Raw genomic sequence first — 23,543 nt, 5'->3', positions numbered from 1 at the left:
GCCAGTGAAAACTCAGCCTCATGGTCAATCCAAGAAGCAGTCAAGATGGAGAACTCCAAACTTGCAGTACAGGGTTTCCAGGAGTCCCAATGGCAGGCTTCCACCAGGGATGGCCGGTCTTTGCAGGCTGAGCTCCAAGTGCCTGGTCTGCATTCACATCTCCCCTGCTTATTCAAAAAGGCTGGGGAAGCTGATCCAAGAGCCTGGAGTGTGACCCGAAGGCGCCCAAGCACCCGAGCAATGGTTCTTTCATCCTCAAGATATCCACTCCAAGAATTCTCTTATCAAGTTTGTCAATAGTGACCAAAAAAAAAAAAAAAAATAGTGATTCCATGGAAGGAAACCAGGTCTAAGCTTTGATTAAAAACAAAACAAAACCCCAGAACCTCTAGGTGAGCATGTATGGTTATGTAAATGGTGCTACAAATGGTGTGTTGAATAGACAAAGGGGACATCTACCCCAAGCATAGACAAGGCTAAAATTTGGAATCAAAGAACCTTGGTGTGGTCCCCAGATATACAGTTCGCTAGAGGAAAGCCACTGCTTAGGGACAGACTTCTAGGAGTGCCATTGTCCTATGCCTGGCACATATGTGTCTTTCCTTCTATTGTTTCCAGATACTACCTTGGGTCTGGCATCTACATTTTTATACTACTTCAAATATAAGACTGATGGGTCTGCCCTAGGACTTCACAACCTCCACTTTCACCCTGACCCCACACGGTCATTTTCTCTTCACGAGGGATGAAAAAGGGCAGTATCCTCACCATCTAGTAAATAAGGGGGAAGGATTCAAATCACAAGGGAAAGGAAAAACTAGTTCTTTGCTGTAGGGAAGAGTTGCTGAGAGTTTAAGAATAGTCTACCAAGTGGAAGGAAGCTTTGAGGGTTGGTCATTTGGGGTGTGGACAGGGCTTCCAGAATACCAGGGGCTTCAAGACTAGTGTTTCTTATTATCTTATTGTTTCCAGCCTCAATTTGAGTGGACTTCCTGGCATAGAACTGAAAAAATGTCCACTCCTTCCTATCTCTGCTGACACATAGGTTCTTGTCCTTAGTCGTATGTCTGTGTTCCTATCAGGGTAAGGCAAGAAGGGGGAAGAATTACTTAGTGCTCTTCCCTTCACACCTCTCCTAAAAGAATTATGCAACATCACATGCCTCTTCCCACAGGCTGAAATTGACCTGAAATTCTCATCATGGATTCAGATAGTTACAAATAATAGAAATTTCAATATACCTAGCAACATATTTACATAAAACTATTAATCACTCTATGTCCAGCAGAATCCAAGTACCATAAAGTTTGACACTCATCATTAATTTTTAAAGTGCACAAGCAACCCCTTCCTTAACAGTTGGAATTTTCACTTTGCTCCTTCTTTTTCTTTTGAATTCCTATTTTCATTTTACTACCCTTATAGGATTGTTTTTTAATTTTCCACCCTCCCTGGCTGCATCCTAATGTAATATATTTTTGTTCTTGGAAATCTTTTCTTGATCCAGCTATTATGTTTCTTTGCAACAAAGTACGCTTAAAATGAATTTTTAATTTTCTCTTCTAAGATCTTAAAAAGTTATGTGGATTAAAGTAATATTACAATTATTAAAGATACACAGATGATCAAAACAATATAAATAATACAGATTAAGGTAAATAAAATATAAAAAGTATAAATTTTTTAAAAGTAAAATTTAACTGAAGTGCATCTCTTACTGAGATGAATAGGAACTTTATTTTCCTAACTTTATGTTGATGAAAGTTACTTATTGTGAGGCCAGGTTCTATATGATTTCTATTCCTTAAAAGAAAAAACGTTTAATGTGAAATAACTAAAGAATTTTGTTCATATATGTAAGTGTGGGAACAGAAAAAGCATAGCAGTGGAAAGAATTTTCTTGTAGCAAATTCACCTAATTTTACAAATTTCCTCTTAGTTATATGCCAAAAACTCACATAGTAAGCTATTATTAAATACTATTTTTAATAGTCTCACAACTCAAATGTAGAGTTTTCCTTCAGTTTTGTTGAAGCAAAGAATTAGAATCCACTTGATTTACAAAACTTTTTACACATACATTAGATTCTATTACTTTCTCTATACCAAAAAGGTATTATGAAACAACTAATAATTTTACGTGTTAGCCTTTCACTTAGAGGCTAATTAGATGAAAATGGCATTAGAAAGAAACAGACAAACCCACAAAATTGAAAATGAAAATTCAGTAGGTTCTGAATAAAGACCTTTTTTCCATTTTTTTATGTCATCTGGAAGTGCATTTAAGAAGTACAGCAAAATGTACACTTTTAATTGAATGAAATATGAACCTGATTTTTTTTAATTAATAAAAAAGAAATATGGCAAAAGGACTTCCCTGGCGGCACAGTGGTTAAGACTTCACGCTTCCAATGCAGGGGGTGTGGGTTCCACCCCTCAGATCCCACATGCCCAGTGGTGAGGCCAAAAAAAGACAAAAACAAAAACAAAGAAGCATGGCAAAGAGGTGGACACTTTAAACTAATGAGTGTATATCATTTCATTTCATTGTCAAAAACAATTTTATAATTATGCATTTGACAGATGAAAAATAAAAAACAATGTGTCAACATCCAAGAGGGAGAAATTAATCCAAAATAAATGAACCTGAATTTTTAAAGTTTAAGACATTACATCCAAGACTGCATTTGGGAACATTTTGTTTTGTATTTATTCATAAGTGGCTTTCTGTTTTTAAGAACACCATTTAATCTACTTAGTGGAAACCAACAGCAAAATGAAGAGAAGTTATTAGATCACCAATAAGTGTAAGTTTACATAAATTATATTACTGATTGCTGCGTGCGTTGTATACAGCAGAATCCACAAGATCTTTTCATCAGGTTAACCTGAATCTAGTCAGTATATGATAAAAATAAATAAGCAGAGAAATAACAATATATCATAGAACAGAACCCAAGTAGAAAAATGTATTTATACAATCTCATAATATTTGGTAAAAGTTAATGAAAACATTTCTGCTATGAGTCTGAATAAGTTCAAGAAAACATATATTAAAGTACCACCAAGATGTGTTTCTTTTACTCCAAAATGTGATGTTGATCTGTCAGAAATAAATGCTGAGACTTTTGCCTTCACTGCCTGGAAAGCATGCAAACTAAGCAAGTGAAGTACACATGAGACACAAGTGGGTCCTTGTTAGTACTTCGAATGCTTTGTAGCAAGTTATTTCACTCCATGATTTTTTGTAAATTACATATTCTAATCCTAAAACAGATAAGGATTGGAACCTTGCCATGAGTTGTTACTTGAATGAAATCACCCACCATCAGTATTTCTTGCCAATGCTAAGGAGCTATTCATTCCTTTTTTTTTTTTTTGATAAATTTATTTATTTATTTATTCATTTATTGGCTACATTTGCTCTTCGTTGCTGCACACAGGCTTTCTCTAGTTGCGGCGAGCAGGGGGCTACTCTTCATTGTGATGCATGGGCTCCTCGCTGTGGTGGCTTCTCTTGTTGCGGAGCATGGGCTCTAGGCTCGCGGGCTTCAGTAGTTGCAGCACACGGGCTCAATAGTTCTGGCTCACGGGCTCTAGAGCGCAGGCTCAATAGTTGTGGCGCACCGGCTTAGTTGCTCTGCGGCGTGTGGGATCTTCCTGGAGCAGGGATTGAACACGTGTCCCCTGCATTGGCAGGCGGATTCTTAACCACTGCGCCACCAAGGAAGCCCCAGGAACTATTCATTCTTTATAATAATCAGAAAGGAAGCATCAGAGTCATCAGATGAAAATTTTTCAGTGTCCCAGCTTCCCCACCGAGGGATTGTCTGAATCTGGAATATTGTAACATAGACCCAAACTCCCTCGTTTCTTACGCCACATCACCCTTAACACAAGGTTACTCAACCTGAAGCACTATTTTTTTTTCATTGAATATTGATGATTTACAATGTTTGAGATGTAGATCAAAGTGATTCAGTTATACACACACACACATATTCTTGTTCAGATTCTTTTCCACTATAGGTTATTATGAGATATTGACGATAGTTCCCTGTGCTATACGGTAGGTCCTTATTGTTTATCTATTTTATATATAGTAGTATGTATCTGTTAATCCCAAATTCCCAGTTTATCCCTCCCCTCACTTTCCCATTTGGTAACCATAAGTTTGTTTTCTATATCTGTGAGTCTAGTTCTGTTTTATAAATAGTTCATTTGTATAATTTTTTTAATTTAATTTTATTTATTTATTTGTTTTTGGCCGCACCGTGTGGCATGCACAATCTTAGTTCCCTGACCAGGGATCGAACCCGTGCCCCCTGCATTGGGAGTTCAGAGTCTTAACCAGTGGACCACCAGGGAATCCCTGTATCATTTTTTTTTTTAGATTCCACATATAAGAGATATCATATGATATTTGTCTTTCTCTGTCAGACTTACTTCACTTAGTATGATCATCTCAAGGTCCATCCATGTTGCTGCAGATGGCATTATTTCAACCCCAAGCCATATTGACATTTGGGGTTGAATAATTCTTCGTTGTGCCATGTAGGATGTACAGGGTAGCATCCCCCACCTCTACCCACTAGATGCCAATAGCACTGATCCCTGACCCCAACCCTTCAGTTGTGACAACCAAAAATGTCTGCAGATATTGCCAGATGTCTCCTGGGGAGGAAAATGTTTGAGGATCATTGCTCTTCACAGAAATATACATATCAGACAAAGAAGGACATAACACTGTGATTAAAAGTGGCTTCATGGACACAGGTTTTGAATTGTCCTTTCCTTTAGTACTCAGGTCAAAGCACCAAAATTATATTTGGGATGGGTAAACTATACCTTTCTTTTTTTTTTCTTTTTCTTTTTCTTTTTTTTTTTTTCTTTTTCTTTTTTTTCCTTTAAGAACTTTTATTGAGATACAATTGACATACAAGTTGATATTTTTTTTCTTATTCATAATATATATACGGCAATCACAATCCATACCACCTGAACCCTCCTCCCCCCCCCCCCCCAGCTTTCCCCACTTGGTGTCCGTATGTTTGTTCTCTACATCTGTGTCTCTATTTCTGCCTTGCAAACTAGTTGATTTGTACCATTTTTCTGTATTTCACAAACGTAACTTTTTTAAATGTGTGCGTGTCTAAGTTCCCTTAAATTGTCCTGTGCCTGTGTACCCCTCAGAAAGTTTTATGATACCCCAAGAAACACAAGAACCCCAGTCTGAAGATGGCTTCTCCTGGGGACTAGTACAAACACTAGTACAGACACAGGGCCACGATGGATGAAGCAGAGCAAATACATTCTACTTACAGCACAGAAACCTCTCTTTTTTTTCTCTGAGGTGAAACAAAGAGGTACCAATTCCCTCAAGTTAGACCAATTCCCTAAAGTCCATGTCCTGAACATTTAGGGAGGTTTTCACCTCCAACTGCCCAGCCGTTCAACAGAGGTAGTGTAACTGTCACACGTAGGACAGAGATTCCTCCCTTGGTATCAAGGGGAATGTGAAAGTATCCTCAGCCTTTAGAAACTTAAAAGTCTTTTGTGAATAGTTATGACAGTCCAATGAATATTATTAGTGTATCTTTGAATTCCCATAGAAAAACATCAGTTGTGTTTTAACCAGATTTAAATATCTTGCAATATCTCACAAGGACAATTCTCAAACCACGGTGAAGAATAATATTCACTAACTTTAATAATTACATCTAAGGAGGGGAAAGAAAGGTGGAACTGAAGTCAGGTGTGTTAAGTATGATTCTTTGTATTTTCTGTATGATAGAAATGTTTAATATTAATTATAACAACGTAAAATGTACTCTAGGTCCCTCATGCTTCCAATTATAGAATACCGCTCTCTGATCAAACCTCTTATTCTTATAATCCATATACAGATAATAAAATGTTTTAATTAATTCTGTCTAGTTCTAACAGAATCAGGTATTATTAACTATGTCTAGTCCTTTGGGCAAGTAACAACTGATTTTGTTCCTATGCTTAGTATTTCTTAAAATACATTAATTTGCAAATCTTTTTATGATCTTTTACTTTATTTTAATTGTCAAATATTTAAACATAAAGACTAAAGAACATCCATTATCCAAACACCAGCTTTATTAAATCTTAATATTTTGCCTTACTTGTTTCAAGTCTTTTTAAGAAATCAATGACTGTGTATTTTGGAAACTAAGCTCTGTCAGTTGCATCATTTGCAGATATTTTCTCCCATTTGTAAATGATGTGACCACCATCGGATTAATTTCCAAAATATACAAACAGCTCGTACAGCTCAATATCAAAACATTGGCAGAAGATCTAAATAGACGTTTCTCCAAAGAAGACATACAGATGGTCAACAGGCACAGCACATGAAAAAATGCTCAACCTTGCTAATTATTAGAGAAATGCAAATCAAAACTACAACAAAGTGGGACGTCCCTGGCAATCCAGTGGTTAAGACTCTGCGCTTCCTCTGCAGGGGGCTCAGGTTCAATCCCTGGTCAGGAAACTAAGATCCCACATGCCGCAGCGCTGTGCAGCCAAAAAAAAAAAACCCAAACCCAAAACCCTGCAACAGGGACTTCCCTGGTGGCGCAGTGGTTAAGAATCCGCCTGCCAAAGCAGGGCACACAGGTTCAATCCCTGGTCTGGGAAGATCCCACATTGCTGCGGAGCAACTAAAGCCCGTTCGCCACAACTACTGAGCCTGTGCTCTAGAGCCTGGGCTCCACAACAAGAGAAGCCACCACAGTGAGAAGCCCGCACACTGCAACTAACCTACAAAGATGTATCTCCTTACACTGGTCAGAATGGCCATCATCAAAAAGTCTCGGGAGGGAATACGGGGATATGTGTATAAAAACAGATGATTGAACTTGGTGTACCCCCCCAAAAATAATAAATAAATAAAATTTTTTTTAAAAAGTCTATAAGTAGTAAATACTGGAGAGGGTGTAGAAAGAAGGGAGCACTCCTACATTGTTCGTGGGAATGTAATTTGGTACAACCATTATGGAGAACAGTATAGAGGTTCCTTAAAAAACTAAAAATACAGCTACCATATGACCCAGCAATCCACTCCTGGGCATATATGCAGAGAAAACTCTAATTCAAAGAGATATTGTACATGCACCCCAATGTTCATTGCAGCGCTATTTACAATAGCCAAGACATGGAAGCAACCTAAATGTCCCGTAACAGATGAATGGATAAAGAAGATGTGAGATGATAGATAGATGATAGATAGATAGATAGATAGATAGATAGATAGACATACACACAATGGAATATTACTCAGCCATAAAAAAAGAATGAAATAATGCCATTTGCAGCGACATGGATGGACCTGGAGATGATCACACTAAGTGATACACCAGACAGAGAAAGACAAATATCATGGTATCACTTATATGTGGAATCTTTAAAAAAAAAAAAAAAAAAAGATACAAACGAACTTATTTCCAAAACAGAAAGCAACTCACAGACGTAGAAAACAAATTTATGGTTACCAAATGGGAAAGGGGTGGGGGAGGAGGGCTAAATTAGGAGGTTGGGACTAGCATCTACACACTACTATATATAAAATAGATAACCAGCAAGGACCACAGGGAACTATACTCAATATTTTGTCATAACCTATAAGGGAAGAGAATCTGAAGAAGAATACAGATGACAGATAGATAGACAGATGATAGATAATATATATATATGAAACTGAATTGCTGTGCTGTACACCTGAAACTAACACAATATTTTAAATCAACTATACTTCAATAAAAAATTTTTTTATGTAAAAACATTTTTAAAGTGGATATATGCACCTACCTCAGGAATAGGATTCAGCAGAACTACACCTGATTTCTTAGTGATGACCTGTTTTATTGTATAGTGATGGTCTGTAAGTTGAGGGATGTTTGAAAATCCAGTGCCTTCAAATCAATACATATTCTGGAGGAAGAACAATAAAGTAGAATAAGCATGAAGACATCGCTTCAGCAACACTACATTCATCAATAAATTAAGTTCCATTTAACAAAAACTGTGGATGCACAGCAATGGGAAGATACTTAACACTACTGAACTATACACTTAAAAATGGTTACTATGGTAAAAATAAAAATAAATAAATACAATTCCAGTACAGTACAAATATTTACCTTGGCATCAAGAAATTAATTTTCATGATGACTAAATATAATTCAAATTGTTAAAAAAGAAAAAAAATAAGAAAAAGAAAACCTTGCAAACAGACCTGTAATGCATTTTGCTAAAATGATAACCAAAGGAAATGAAGCATCAGATACATTTAGGTTAAGGAACAAGAAATATGTGTGCATATGTTTGCATATATGTTCCATGTGACAGATTTTTCAAGATCAAAAATAATTTTGAGGAAGTATATCCAATATAGTAGCAAATATTTTAAGAATAAAAATAGAAAATAATGACGACGAGTAAATGTAAGTCTTAAATTAAAGGCAATCACCAAAGAACAGAATCAGTATGTATATTTTTTAATCCAGCAGAAAAAACATCAGTCTATCAAATGGAAAGCAGAGAAAGGGAAGAAATAATGTATGATAAATACAAAATGTGAAATGAGTTGCAAAATAAGTCTTACTATGTCAACAGTCACCAATCAAAAAGACGGAGGCTCTCATAATGGAGGAAATAAAAAGACCAAACCATGTGTTATTGACAACAAATACTCCTAAAGCAAGAAGACAGATAAAGTTTGAAATTAAAAGGAGGAAAAAGATTAAGCAGGTGGCAAATATAACCCAAAAGAAAATTGGGCAATAATCTCAACACATAACAAAATAGAATTTAAGTTTTAATAAAAGCACATAAAGGACAAAAGAAATTGTGTTTATATAGTTAAAAAGAAATGATAGAGCAAGAAGATAGAGTATCATAAATATATATAAAATTAAAACTTCAGCCTCACAATTTATAAAGCAACGACTAAAGAAAACTACAGTTAGAAGTTGTGTTTGGGGGACTTCCCCGGTAGCACAGTCATTAAGAATCCGCTTGCCAATGCAGGGGACACGGGTTCCATCCCTGATCCGGGAAGATCCTATATGCTGCGGAGCAACTAAGCCTGCGAGCCACAACTTCTGAGCCCACATGCCACAACTACTGAAGCCTGCATGCCTAGAGCCGATGCTCCACAACAAGAAAAGCCACCGAAATGAGAAGACCGTGCACTGCACTGCAACGGAGTAGCCCCAGCCCGCCACAACTGGAGAAAGCCCACATGCAGCAAAGAAGACCCAACGCAACCAAAAGTAAATTAATTAATCAATTAATTTTAAAAAAACATAAATCCTGATTTTTAAAAAAAAAAGATATGTTTTTTGGGGGGACCTCCCTGGCGATCCAGTGGTTAAAACTGCATTGGAGGCCCAGGTTTGACCCCTGGTCAGAGAACTAACATCCCACACACCGAAGGGCACAGCCAAAAACAAAGAAAAAACCAGTTCTGTTTTTTTAAAAATTGCAGTTGGAGATTTTAACAAAACCCTCTCAAAATATGGAAGATAGAAAAATAAAAAGGGATCTTGAATAGCAGAACAATCAAATTATTCAGGCCTTAATAAATAAGAAACTGAAAAACTCTGCCAGATTAAAAATGAGTAAAGAGATAAGGCTACTTGGGAATTCACTGACAGTCCAGTGGTTAGGACTCTGCTTTCACTTCTGGGGGCACAGGTTCAATCCCTAGTTGGGGAACTAAGATCCCTGCAAGCCACAATGCCAAAAAATAAATAATTATAAAAAAAGAGAGAGAGATAAGACAACTTACTGAAATGCATGATTCCAGATTGCAGGGCAGAAGGTTGGGAATGGGAGACTATGAGGATCTTTATTGGCAAAATTAGTGAAATTTGAGTATGTGCTGTGGATTAAATAATAGTATCACAACAAAGTTAAATTTCTCGAATATTATCATTCTCCTGTGTTTATATAAAAGAATATCCTTGCTCATAGGAAATACACTGAAATGTTTAGCAGTAAAGGGGCATGTGTTTCAACTTACTCTAAAATCATTAGGAAAAAACATTAGAGAGAGGGGCAGAAACAGAGATAAAGAAAGCAAATATGGAAAAATGTTAAAAACTGTTGAATCTGGACAAAATATACATAGGAATTCTTTGTATTATTCTTATAACTTTTCTGTAAGCTTCAAATTATTTCAAAAAAAAAAGGTTACACTTTTCATAAATAACATTCAAGTTAAAATAAAAAATATAAAGAATGATTCGAACTGAGTAGAAATTAAATCAGTACATGTCAAAATGTGTCAGATATAATAAAGCAAAACTTAGAGGAAATTTTTTACCTTTAACTATACTTATCAGGAAACTTAAAAAAAAAAAAAGAACCAAAGAAAGAAGGAAGGAAATGATAAAGATAAGACTGGAGGTCAATGAAACAGAGAACTGAAAGCAATAAAAGAATTAATGAAAACAATAGCTGGCCTTTGAAAATATACATATGTACGTTGTTCCAGAAAAAAAGAATGAAGACCAAAATCTGCCCACCTCATTGTACAGAGGAATTTTTATTGCAAAAATAAATAAGGACCCCCCCAAAAATAATAAATAAATAAATAAAATTTAAAAAATAATAATAAAAATAAATAAATAAATAAGGAAATATAAGAAAAGCAAACTTTATGTCCATGCTTTATAAAAGTAAATATAACACCCTAAGTAAAATATTAACTAAATAAAACCAACAGTTAATATATAACTATAGGATGATCAATAGGGTTTATCCAAAGAATACAAAGATGTTTCACATCAGAAAGTCTTTTAATATAATTCACTATATTAGGAGATTAAGAGGGAAGATACATATAATGAAATACATCAGTGCTGGAAAACTATTTAATTTTGATTTTAAGTACAACTAAAAACCCCAGGCGTTATATATATAAGACAAACATAAGAAGACTCTGAAAGGTAGAGATAAGAAGGCAGACCGCCTAGGATGCCAGGACCTGAGGAATGGCTGCCCCATCCATGGCAAGATAAAACCAGAAGGCAGCCATCTGCAAGCCAGGAAGAGAGTTCTTACCAGAAATCAATCATGCTGGCACCCTTAATTTCAGACCGCCAGCCTCCAGAACTGTGAGAAAATTCATTTCTGTTGTTTAAGCTCCCCCATCTATGGTGTTTTGTTATGGCATCTCAAGTAGACAAATACGCATACCAATAATTACATTCAATGTAAAGAGTCCAAATACATCAATTAAAAGAGACTTGGGACAGTTGATTTTTGAAAGGTGAACCAAAGATATACTAAGTACAAGAAACTCAGTTCAAATACAGTCACTTCGTTTTACTGCACTTCACTTTATTGCACTTTGCAGATTTTTTTACAAATTCATGGTTTGTGGCAACCTTGCATCGAGCAAGTCTATCAGCACCATTTTTCCAACAGCATTATTTTTAATCTAAGGTATGTACATTGCTGTTAGACATAATGTTATTGCACATTTAATAGAATACAGTACTGTGTAAATATACATTTACGTGCACTGGGAACCAAAAAACTTACGGGACTCACTTTACTGCAGTGGTCTGGAACCAATCCCACAATATCTCTGAGGTATGCCAGTATAACAATACAGGCAGGTTGAAAGTAATATTTGCAGGGATTTCCCTGGTGGTCCAGTGGTTAAGGCTCCGTGCTTCAAATGGAGGGGGCTCGGGTTTGATTCCTAGTTGGGGAACTAGGGTCCCACATGCCTTGTGGCCAAAAAAATTACAAAGTAAATGAAATTAACAAAATTTGAATTGGTATTTATTTTAAAAAGTACTATTTGCAAATCATGTATCTAATAAGGGGTTAATACCCAGAATCTATTTTTTTTTAACTTACATGACACATGTGGGGTGTCTGGTTTATTCAAACAGCCAGAGTTCCCATTAAGGAACAGAAACTGACTAGCTGGGCGCTGTGGGGCCGAATAGGGCAGGGATGTCCAAGTGTCACAAAATAAAAGGAGCTTAGCTGAGCAGCCAGAGCCACGTTAGGGCCAGGCCAAGCCTCACGGAGCTCAGCCCCACTCATGGCCTCAGCAATATCCTGAATCTATTTTTAAAATACCTACAACTCAACAACAACAAATAAAACCACACAAAAAAGAGTTGAAAATGGGCATAGGACTTGAATAGGCACGTCTCTAAAGATGATACACAAATGGCCAGCAAACCTATTAAAAAGATATTCAACTTACTACTCATCAGAGAAGTGCAAATCAAAGCCACAATGAAATAGCACCATTAGGCTGGCTATAATTAAGAGAGAAAAAAAAAGCAGGGACTTGAACAAGTATTTGCACACCCATGTTCATAGTGGCACAATATACCACAGTGAAGAGGTGGAAGCAGTACAAATGCCCACCAGGGGATGAATGGATAAACAGTATGGGATATAAACATACAAGGGAGAATTATTCAGCTTTCAAAAAGGAAGGAAAGCTTATCACGTGACAAAATGGATGCACTTTAAGAACATTATGCTAAGTGAAATAAGCCAGTCACAAAAAGACAAATACTGTATGATTATACTTATATGAGGTATCTAAAGCAGTCAAATTCAGTAAAACATGAAGAAGCATGGTGGTTACCTGGGGCTGGGGAGAGAGGGACACTGGGAATTGTTGTTTAATGGGTACAAAGTTTCAGTTTTGCAAGATGAAGAAATTTGGGCAATTTGTTGAACAAGTATGCCACACGTGAACGTGCTTAACGCTGAAATGTATACTTAAAAATAGCTAAAATGGTCAATTTTACATTAAATGTCTTTTAACCACAATTTTTAAAAATTGGTTGTATATCTCTGTACCAGAAATAACTGAATTGAAAATAAAATTACAATAAGATACGGGGATCACAGTCACAGCAAAAGCCCTAAAATGTCCAAGAGTTAACCGACCACACCCAGATGACTATGAGAAAGTTAATGTAAAAAACATAATAAGTTCTTTGGTGTCCTAGTGGTTAGGAATCCGGGCTTGCACTGCAGTGGCCCAGGTTCAATCCCTGGTCAGAACTAAGATCCTGGATGAGGCCGGGGGATGGGGTGGGGGCATATTGAAGAGCAAATAAGTCATTTGAATAAATGAGTGAGGACATACCCTCTGCTTTTGCATGAGGTGACTTGTTAGTAAAAAGAAATCAATTATGCCCACGTTGTTCTATATATTCAGTATAACCTCAACCAAAATTCTACTTTCATTTTGAGAATTCTATAAACTTACTATAAACTACATAGGGAAAACAAAGGAAGATTCAGAAAGAGTTGCACAAACTTGAGGCATGGACGGGTGGAGAAGGAGTGTTTTCCCAGGTCCGCCAGCAGGAAAGTACAAACTTGGTCTTCTCTTGCTGCTGAGGTCTTGTCCAAGGCCAAAAGAAAGCCCAAACTTTGCATCTTTCTCCCCCACCCCCGCCCCGCCCCGCCCCCCAACCTTGGCTTCTTTCCTTCTTATTGTAAACGTGCTGACTGTCCTCCCTCTGCCTTCTGGTCCCACTCTCCACTTCTCCACTCCGGTGTCTGCCCGGGGTGCTGACCTGTATGCCATCACAGGCTCCCTGCTCCCCCGCTCTCTCTCGCTTTTAGCCTTGCCCAGAGAGCAGAGGGAGGAGAGTGATGTCAGAGCTTTTATTCCCTTGGCTCTCTCCCTGCAAGGTTACCTTAGGCTGGCTGTGTCCCTGGACTGAAGGGCATTGCCTCTGGCGAGGCGGGAACTGCACAGGATTTGCCCTCCTCTGAGCTCTGATAACCCTTCCCTTCCAGTGGGGTCTTGGCAACTCAGCTACTGCTTGCTCCAGGTCACTGTGCTACCCTCCACCCACTTCCTTGTAAATACTTCCTTGTAAATAGAGTCTGCTTAAACTAACCTGCTGCAAGTGCCATTTTTTTCCATTGAGGCCTTGATGCAATGAAAGTCACTTATTTCTTCATTCCCTGCCCCAGTCCAGTCTGGCCAGGGACTCTTGGAAGCCCCACATGCAATGGAGAAGCAGGAGTGGGTCAGGAGAGCCAGTGAGCCCCTGCCTGGGAGCATCATCTTTGAGTTTGGGGCCCTTCCACTCTCTGCAGCCCCTGCAGACTGGTCTGGCCAAGGGGTGGCCGGAAGCACCAAGGAGGAATCCCCCAGGCCCTGCTCCAGGGCAGTTGGAGGACTCTTGGGAATGACGGTCACTCCAACCACAACCAAAGTGGAGGTGGGGTTTGACTCCTCGCTCATCTGTCATCTGATTCGCACAATTTTACTTTGGAAAAAGAATTACTTGAAATGATCTAAAAATAATTTTCCTAAATAAACAGCGAGGTTAAATACCAGTCCCTGTCTGTTCCTGCCACGTGAATGTGTGCCGAGTAAGGAAGCAAAGAACTGGGAACACGGGAACAGCCGCTCCCTCGGGAAGACACTAAGGAGACACCCTCCTGGGATGCATTTGGTTTGTTTGGGTGTTTTGTTTTTGTTTTTAAACAATAGAGGGAATTGCCTGGGCTGTCCAGTGGTTAGGACTCCTCGCTTCCACTGCAGGGGGTACAGGTTCCATCCCTGGTTGGGAAACTGAGATCCCACATGATGCGCGGCATGGCCAAAAATAAAAAATAAATAAATAAAAAATAAAATAAAACAACAGAAATTTATTCTCTCACAGTTAAGGAGTCCAGAAGTCCGAAATCAAGGTGTCAAGAGGATTGGTTGTTTCTGGAGGCTCTAAAAGAGAATCTGCTTCATGCCTCTCGCCTAGCTTCCGGTGGTGCCTGGAAATCCTTGGTGTTCCTTTTTCTCTTTCTCTTTATATTTTATTTTATTCTATTTTTTTAAAATTTTTATTGAAGTGTACTTGATTTACAATGTTGTGTTAGTTTCAGGTGGGGGTGCATTTGGTTTTATTCCCATCATCTTCAATGGTCCAAAGAAGAACCTCAAGTTTGGGGTCAACACATTTGGCTAAAATACTAGTATCTGCCCCAAGGCTTGAAGTTCCTGCCCTCATGGACACAAACTCATGTCCTTTATGGGTGGAGAGTTGGACTAGACGACCTATGAAGTCAATTCCAGCCTCAAGTTCCCTTTTTAAAAAAACAAGACGTTGAAAGCAGAGAACCAATCATTGTGCCACTTGGATTAGATATAATGCAAAAGCCCAACTCTCTCTCTCTCTCTCTCTCTCTCTCTCTCTCTCTCTCTCACACACACACACACACACACACACACACACACACACACCCCTTTTCGGCACTTTGCTGTGCGTAACAGTTACTCTCCTCACACAGTCCGGAGGTGGCCGCTGGTTATCCCTCTTCTGCCTTCCTTCCAGGCACCACTCCCTCACCTGTGTAACACACATAGACTCCTTTCTCTCCCTCTTGTAATCTGACTTCCTGGATCCTAGGAGATCTACGTGGCACTTTTTCCAACTCCCCATCTGGAAGGGGATAGCCTTCCCTATAAAACAAAACCCTACAAGATTAGGGCAGAGAAAAGTTTGCACAGGGTCTCCAGAGGGGGGACTGGAAGTTCCCTAATTAGCTCTCTCCCTCCTTCCCCTGGGGTCCTGCCACTTTGGTTTCCACTGCTGAGACCCCACCCAGACCTTTCAGATGTACAGTGTCTCCTTCACAAACGGCCAGGCATAGACAAGACCCAAAGCCCCACCCAGACTAGACTAGAATGTCAAAAGGAATTAGCTTTGTCAAACAAACAAAAACAAGAACAGCACATGGAAAAATGAAAATGAAACAATATGGCAAGACTTCAAACAGCAAGTTGACTTCAAACAGCAAGTTCTTAAAGAAAGCATGTAGTGGGGGAGAGGTGGAAGATCATTTACATGATATACAAGCTAATTAATTAAATGTTATATAAAAATTTTTTTTCAGTGAAACATAAAACCGATAACATTTGTAGAGGTTAGTTTCTGATCACAGCTCGTGGCACTCCACTGCTTCCGACCTTACATGGCCCAGCTCAGAGAAGAGCCATTTTGAACACATGAGAATTTTCCCCTCCCATTGACTTCTTCGTGGAACTCCTTCCAGAAGAGATGCCCTGATCACAAGGGTGCCTCTGGGGAGACTACGCATGTGGTGGAAATCAATTCACTGATTGGACAAAGCCTGAGCACCTACTTTGGTGTTTTTTTTAATTGAAGTGTAGTTGATTTACAATGTTGTGTTAATTTCTGCTGTACAGCAAAGTGATTCAGTTTTATATATATATATATATATAAACGGTTTTGTGTATATATATATATTCTTTTTCACATTCTTTTCCTTTATGGTTTATCACAGAATATTGAATACAGTTCCCTGTGCTAGACAGTAGAACCTTATTGTTTATCCATTCTATATATACTAGTTTGCATCTGCTCATCCGAAACTCCCAGTCCATCCCTCCCCCTTGGCAACCACAAATCTGTTCTCTGTGTCCATGAGTCTGGTTCTGTTTCGTACAAAAGTTCATTTGTGTCATATTTTAGATTCCATATATAAGCTATATCATATGGTGTTTGTCTTTCTCTTTCTGACTTACTTCACTTTGTGATCATCTCTAGGTCCATCCATGTTGCTGCAAATGGCATTATTTTGTTCTTTTTTTATACCTGAGCACTTGCTTGAATATCAAGTCTGTATGAACAGTGCCACCCCCATTCTTCTCCAGGCCCCCATCCACATAGAAACCGTACAAGCAGGAAGGGTCCCAGCCCCCATGACCACCATCCCACCTACCCAACCACACAACCACGGAGACAACAATGCGGGAAGATTCCACACACCGTCTGCCTTCTGACCCCTTCCCCCAGCTCACCAGATTCTGATCTTGTGTGTGCCTACGTAGACACCCGCACACATGCATCCCTAACCCCTTGTTCTTCCTCCACAGTTCTCTGTTAGACGAAACTCCTCCAGTACTTATCTTCATTTCTGGTTCATTTCCGTTGCCTAGTCTAGTATCCAAGTCTCATTCCAAAGACAATGCCACCTGTGTCCAGCAGGTGTCGCCCTTCACTAGGAACGAGCAGCACCTCTCTTCCACTGTGTGAAATCCAGCCCCCAACGGTGGATGCCCCTTGGGTTTGGGGTGGAAGGGAATGGAAGGGGGGCTCTAAAGAGTGGCTCAGAATGCATAAGCCTAGTTACTTCCAACTCAGGTAGAGAGACATCCTATAGAGAATTTGCTGTTCAACCTTGGACAAGTTATTTAACCCCTCTGAACCTCACTCATCTATGACTTGGAGGGAGACCATCTCTTCCTTACAGGGTTGTTGTGGAGAATGAATGAAATACAACATAAAGCACTCAGCCCAGTGCCTGGGTTGTGATAGGCACTTGAGCTATGGTCCCTTTCCCACGTAGGATATGGAAGAAATAACTGCCCAGAACTCAGGACTGAAGTTGAGCTCTGCCCCTTGAATCCTGACTCTCTGAGGGTCTGTGTCAGAGCTGTGATGAGGACCAGATGAAACAATGTATGTAAAGCACCTGGTAGAACGCCTGGCCCAGAAAGTTGAGTGACTGATAACAGCTTATGTCATGGCTGTGAGCTGGCTGCGTGCCAGGTAATGTTCTCAGCCATTTGCAAGTATGAACTCAATTAATCCTTATTAATCCCTTATGAGGTCAGAAAACAGTTAACCCCCTACTATCCCTGACTCTGACTCCATCCCACCGAAGTTTAATGTCTTCTTATGAATTATCCATCAGAAAACTGCCCCCAGTTCTGTCATGTCTAGATGGGAAAATGGGAGGAAACACTGACTCCTCCACTCCAGTAGGAGAGAATCAAGCTCAGCCCCTAACTGCCCACAGTCCCCCCCAGGAGCCTCAAGGAAAAGCAAGGAAAAAACAGTATTTTCACCAGAGTTTATTCCTCAGAGACGATCACCAGCAATTCATGCCCTCTGTGGCATAGGGGGCCCCCCAAGAGGGCCTTTGACCTTCCTCCCAGATTATATCCATCCCAGATATGTAGTCTTGGGCTCTACCTATGGACAACACCTTGGTTACAGAATATTCCCAGGAATGAGTTCCCCCAGTTGTAAGGTTTACATAAGGAGGACTGGGAAATTCAAAGAATCAAATAGAGAAACCATAGGATCCAAGAAAATGTGGAAACTTGGAGGGGTTGGAGGAGCACAGCAGCATCCCTAAGAGTCTGACTCTCCTTCTCACGTGGAAAGGAAGTTGTAGGATTTCGCCTCTAGTAAGTGTCCCGACCTGCAGAAGAAATAAAAAGAAGATAATAAAGCTCCAAACTAGCTTGACCCCATCATTTGTCCCTGTAACCATCCATGCCGGAGACTTTAACACAGTGACATGGAAAATTCTAGATCACCAAACACTAAGGAGCCACCTTCAGACACTCCACTGGGTAGAAGAGGAAGGGGTAGGCGCTCCTCCCTTCTGCTCCTGATCCCAACTGGCCGCTTCAATCACGCTCTCAGCCCGATCCCAGTGAAAGCTTCCCCCCACCCCCCCCAAATATCAGTACCATTAGCTGAACCCAACGTTGACTCCCTCTAACTCTCACCCCCTCCAAGGGACCAGTGAGCAAACAGACCAACAGAGAAATTACCTTCTGGATAATTGGACCCCGGAAGGAAGATGTAGCCTAGGAGAAAAAAACATATTTGAGTAAAGGACAGTCTTGGTGGATAAAAATGTCTGGTATTATTCACAGCAAATGGGGTAGCCATGGGAGAGCTGGTCACAAACAGAAAGTGAGCAGAGGTTGGGATTGACATTTCAGGAGGATCACGCACCAGAGGCAGTAGCTCTCCGCCAGCTGCGCAAACCAAGAGCGAAGATGATGAGGCCGAGGACCAGAGTCACCAGAGACATAGAAACCTTCACCGCCTGCGCTGGCAACAGCCCAGGAGCTGCGGAAATAAAAACTTACTAGAACCAATTTCTCTTGCTCACTGCCAGAGCCACTTCATTTACGGTGACCTCCACCTAGCAGGTTCCAAGGTGCTTTATCCCGACCCCAAGAGTCTAGCTTGCACCAATCCAGGCCCAGCGAAGTGGCCTTTCCTCAAAAGCCCCATCCTGTGGGTCTCTACTCCTGTGGTTCCCTAGGGAGCCTCTCTCCCCGAGTTAGTACCCCAGCTTCCAGATCCTCTCTAAGCTGGTGGGGCCTCTCAAGGCATCCTGTTTTCTTCCGTCACCCCAAAGGGAACCTCACTGAAGAGTAAAACGTACCCCATTCTCCTCTGCATTCGCCAAGCATGCAGGCAAGATGGTGACCATAATTGCTCCCTTGACCACTCTACCCGAGCATTTTCCTATGAAATTGTCTTTCCGCCTTTCCTAACTTCCCGTGGTTCCATCCCATGAAATATCCGAGGACTTTCGTGTCTCCTACCTGTCCACCTCCAGATTTGCCATGGGTCCTTCCAGAACCTGTCTCCATCCCCCTCCACAGCCCCCACTTCCTGAGCTGGTCCTAATGTGAATCCTGTCCCCCACCCGGATTCCTTTCCTTTAACTGCTTCCAATCCTGGGGTTCAAGCAATGGTGACTGGCTTTATGCAGTAGCCCCCAATCGTGCACACCAAAGTGTCTGCCCGCCACAGCTTCTTCCTCCCTTGATAGAGTAATCCCAATTCTTTGCGGCCCCCACACCAAGAGAGAGTCCCCTCTCTTCCGTGACCTTCTTTATTTCTCCAACTCCCATTCCTGACCTGACAACAAGATAGTGGAAATCTGAGGATCCTAGAATATTGCATCACAACTTGGGATTCTGAAAATATGGTTACCGAATCGACATCCTCTTTTCAGGACACTCAGACTCCCCTCCCACCCTCAGACAAGCACATAACACCAACCACAGCACCACAGCAACAGGAACAACTCCTTTTTTTTTTTTTTGGCTGCACTGCCTGTCACGTGGGATCTCAGTTTCCCAATCAGGGATCGAACCCGTGGCCCCTGCAGTGGAAGCACAGTCCTAACTACTGGACTGCAAGTGAATTCCAGTAGCTCTCTGCTTTAATGCTGGTTCCTCGCCCCAGCCCCGCACTTACTCCAGTACTGAAGGATGGGTTCAGCAGCGCCAATGTGCTCTACCACACAGGTGTAGGTGTCCCCAAAAGAGGGGGTTGTGGCCAAATGGGAGACAGTCTGGTATGTCCAGTCTCCATTGGGCTGGATGATATCACGGGAACTACTGTGAGGGAGGACTGCCTGCCCATTCTTCATCCACACGATGGTCACATCAGCTGGATAGAAGCCCCACACATAGCAGGCCAGCATCACAGACTCCCTCGTGTTAAAAGGGGTGGTTTTGGCTACTTGCACAGACGGTGGCCCTGAACAGGGGGAGAAAAGAGTCGCGAAGGAGGGCAACGTTCTGGCTTTTCCTCCAACCTGGTTCCTTTCCTACTTCAGTTCTTCATGGATCTTGCCCACTGAACCTCCCGACCCCCACCTCATTCCCCCACACATCCCTTTGAAAATGAGGAGTTAGAATGTACTCCTGCTTCACTCTTTCTTGTCTCCCATTTCATCACTATTCCTTCCTTTCTTTTTCCTCCAAAATTATATTTGTTCACAATAAGTAGAAGCCAGGGCTGAACTGCAAGTTGTTTCAGAAGTCATGGTATTCATTTCAAGTACGTAAGTGAATTGTCATCCAGGGTTATAGGTGGGGGGTTGCAAAAGTAGGAAAACACCTTTGTCCTCAAAGCTCATTGAACAAATTAATTTGATTTTTAAAAAGTCTTTTTTTCCTTGAATAGTTTAAGGAAACAAGACTCAGGACTAACTCTCCTAAATTTGGACGAGGGAGGTCCCAATTCATGCAATCATTCGTGTTGCCATCTTTTAATAGTTCATTCTTCTAGGTGACCCTTCCGCTTGCTTGGATGTTTTTCAAACAAAATCTTCAATAAAAATCCAAGATATTGTGTTAGAACACAGATCCCCTAGCCTGCATCCCTGGATATTTTCATTCAGCAGATCTGTAGTAGTTCTCAAAGGCTTGTGTTTTTAACAAGCACCTTCCCCAGTCAATTCTGAGAAATCATGTTTTAAGACACAATACCCTGCACATAGAGAACTTCAAGTTTTCTTTTAAATATCTCAAGTCACTCTCAATGCAAGCGATTAAAGGTGAGAGAATTTGCATCAGAATTCCCTGCAAGGCTTTCCAAATATTCCCATGCCTGGGCCTGTCTCAGACCGGGGACACCAGAACCTGGGATACAGAGGCATGAGCATTTTGGGAAAAGCCATTCTGGTTACTCTGACAGTTCAACCCGTGGTTGAACTTGGATCTGCCTCCTGAGATGCCCTAAATCAAAGAAAAACACGTTTACTCTCCCTACAATAGCTCCTAGCTGGCTCAAACATCATCTCCCTTTCTTGATTCCTGCCCTACCCCTGTCACCCACCTTGTTTCCTCATAAGTGTCAAGCCTCCCTCTTTAAATCCCAGGTCCTTCCATTTCCTGCTTCTTTCCTGCCCACAGCTCAAAGTCCCTGGCAGTCAGCTGAGGGACCCTTCTTGGCCTCCCTTCTCCCAACCAGGCTTCTTAACCGCCCCTCTGCTCCCCTCTCTCCTTACGTGTCCTGTGGGTCAGAGATGTCCAGAAAGGCAGGGTGTGTGTGGCACAGTCCTTCAGCCCGTTGGATAAGCGCTGAACCAGGTTTTTATTACGATTGAGGTAATCTGAGAGGTATTTGGCCAAGCCGTTCAGCACCCCATATTCACGAGGAACCATACTGGCCTCCAGGGGCTCCCAGCAGGTCAGCAAATCCTTGTTGAAGGAGACACAATACGTGAAGTCTTTTGGATTCCCATCGTCATCCAGCAGACAGCTGCTTTCCACGTGGGCCACAAAGCCACCTGCAGGAGCCAGAGAAGGGGGGCAAGTCAGAGTTCTGCAGGAGCCTAAGCCTCAGTTACAGGTGATGAGTGAGCCCCAGGTTTCCTGCCTGAGACAGCATCTGCTGACCAAGCTCATGGACCAGAGTCTCTGAGAGTCCCGATTAAGGGAATAGATGGTCCTAGCAGAGAAGTTTCTAGACCCCGTTTCCTCTTCATGAGAGACTAAGTATGGGGACACAGGTGGCCCAAAATTATTTGCATGTTTAAACACGACTGATTTACCCAGGATAAGACTTTCAGTAAGGCCAACGATTGAGTGAGAAAAGGGGTCAAAGGAAAGAGTCAGCCTTGGTCTGTGCTGGGTATATTATTAAATATTCACACCACGAGTATTTCTGAAGCACTCGCTGTGTGCCAGGCACCGTGCTAGGAGCGGGGGATGCAGTAGTCAACAGGGCAGATACCATCTTTGCCTACATTCCAGCAGGAAATGTCTATTACACAAATAATTATACAGCTTAATTACATTAAAATTGCTACACATATATATACAAATACAGCTGATTCATTTTGTTGTACAGCAAAAACTGGCACAACAGTGTAAAGCAATTATACTCCAATCAAGTGCTTAAAAAAATTGCTACACAGATAAAAAACTGTAGCACAGGGAACTACAGTCAGCAGCCTGGGATAAATCATAACGGAAAAGCATATTAAAAAGAACCTATGCATGTGTATAACTGTCACTTTGCTGTATAGCAGAAATTAACACAACATTGTAAATCAATAAAAAATAAATTTAAAAAATTGCTACAAAGTTACAGTACAAAGTGCTATGGGAGTATGTAATAGGGAGACAGACTAGTTTGGGGTGTCCAAATCTAACAAAACAATTGAACCTCCTACCCAAAGGGAGCAGAGTTAGGGAGAATCCTTACCTGCTCTGGTGCAGCCCAGGCTGAGGCCCAGCAGCAGCGGCAGGAGGGCAGGCATGCTCTGCTCTGGGGAGATGGGGAATTCGGTCCCCTGGACCAGCTCTTCCAGGGGCCCTGGGTCAGCTCTTCCAGGGGCCCTGGGTCCTTGCCTGCCCGAGAAGTCCCAGCCTGAGTAGATGATCTCCAAACACGGAGTGGGAATATGGTATTGCCTGGGCCCCGTGATCCTCTTTAAATGAGCGATGTGGAGCTACCAAGCCCCTAGATACTAAGACCCGTTCCTTACCGGATCATCTAACTCGGCGTCCCAAACAGAACTGTCAGATCGGCAAGGTAGGCGGGGACAAGTGTAGAGACAAATCGCTGAGCACCTCAGCCCGACGTCATCAGTTACTAGGTAAATCTCATCCTGCCCTGGGCTTTTAACAGCCAGTCTCTTAACTCACCTAGGGAACAACCCGTCGGTACGTGGATTTCCCTAGATCCCCTAGATCGGTGGAGAGAATAAACCCAATATTCCCAAGATGTATGCAGCTTCGACTGCCCACTGGTTTAACTGTTTCCTGTCAAGGTCCTCCTCAAAGACTGGGGACTAGGTAACCTCCCTTGCTCCTTTAAGGGAAGTTACTTGGGAATTTAACCCTTGATTACATAATCCTTGGTGTGACCAGTCACCCAGGAAACAGGCCAGACAAAGGGCCCTCTGGAGCACGTGGTAGAGGCAGG

General features: G+C 41.2%; 1 protein-coding gene across 1 annotated transcript; it reads right to left on the bottom strand.

Moving 5' to 3' along the window:
• Positions 1-17,902: 17,902 nt before the first annotated feature.
• On the bottom strand, positions 17,903-23,117 carry LOC130831363 (HLA class II histocompatibility antigen, DM beta chain). Its single transcript, XM_057699399.1, has 6 exons — positions 22,821-23,117; positions 21,619-21,900; positions 20,079-20,363; positions 18,816-18,932; positions 18,629-18,664; positions 17,903-18,270 (listed from the first exon to the last, which is right to left on the bottom strand). Exons 1-6 carry the CDS (start codon positions 22,873-22,875, stop codon positions 18,254-18,256), a joined length of 792 nt encoding a protein of 263 aa, XP_057555382.1. The 5' UTR covers positions 22,876-23,117; the 3' UTR covers positions 17,903-18,253.
• Positions 23,118-23,543: the final 426 nt, after the last annotated feature.

This window comes from Hippopotamus amphibius, chromosome 11 (genome assembly GCF_030028045.1).
Source record: "Hippopotamus amphibius kiboko isolate mHipAmp2 chromosome 11, mHipAmp2.hap2, whole genome shotgun sequence".
Lineage (NCBI taxonomy): Eukaryota > Metazoa > Chordata > Mammalia > Artiodactyla > Hippopotamidae > Hippopotamus > Hippopotamus amphibius.
Note: the sequence above shows the minus strand (reverse complement) of the source record. Positions and strands in the feature narration are given on the sequence as shown.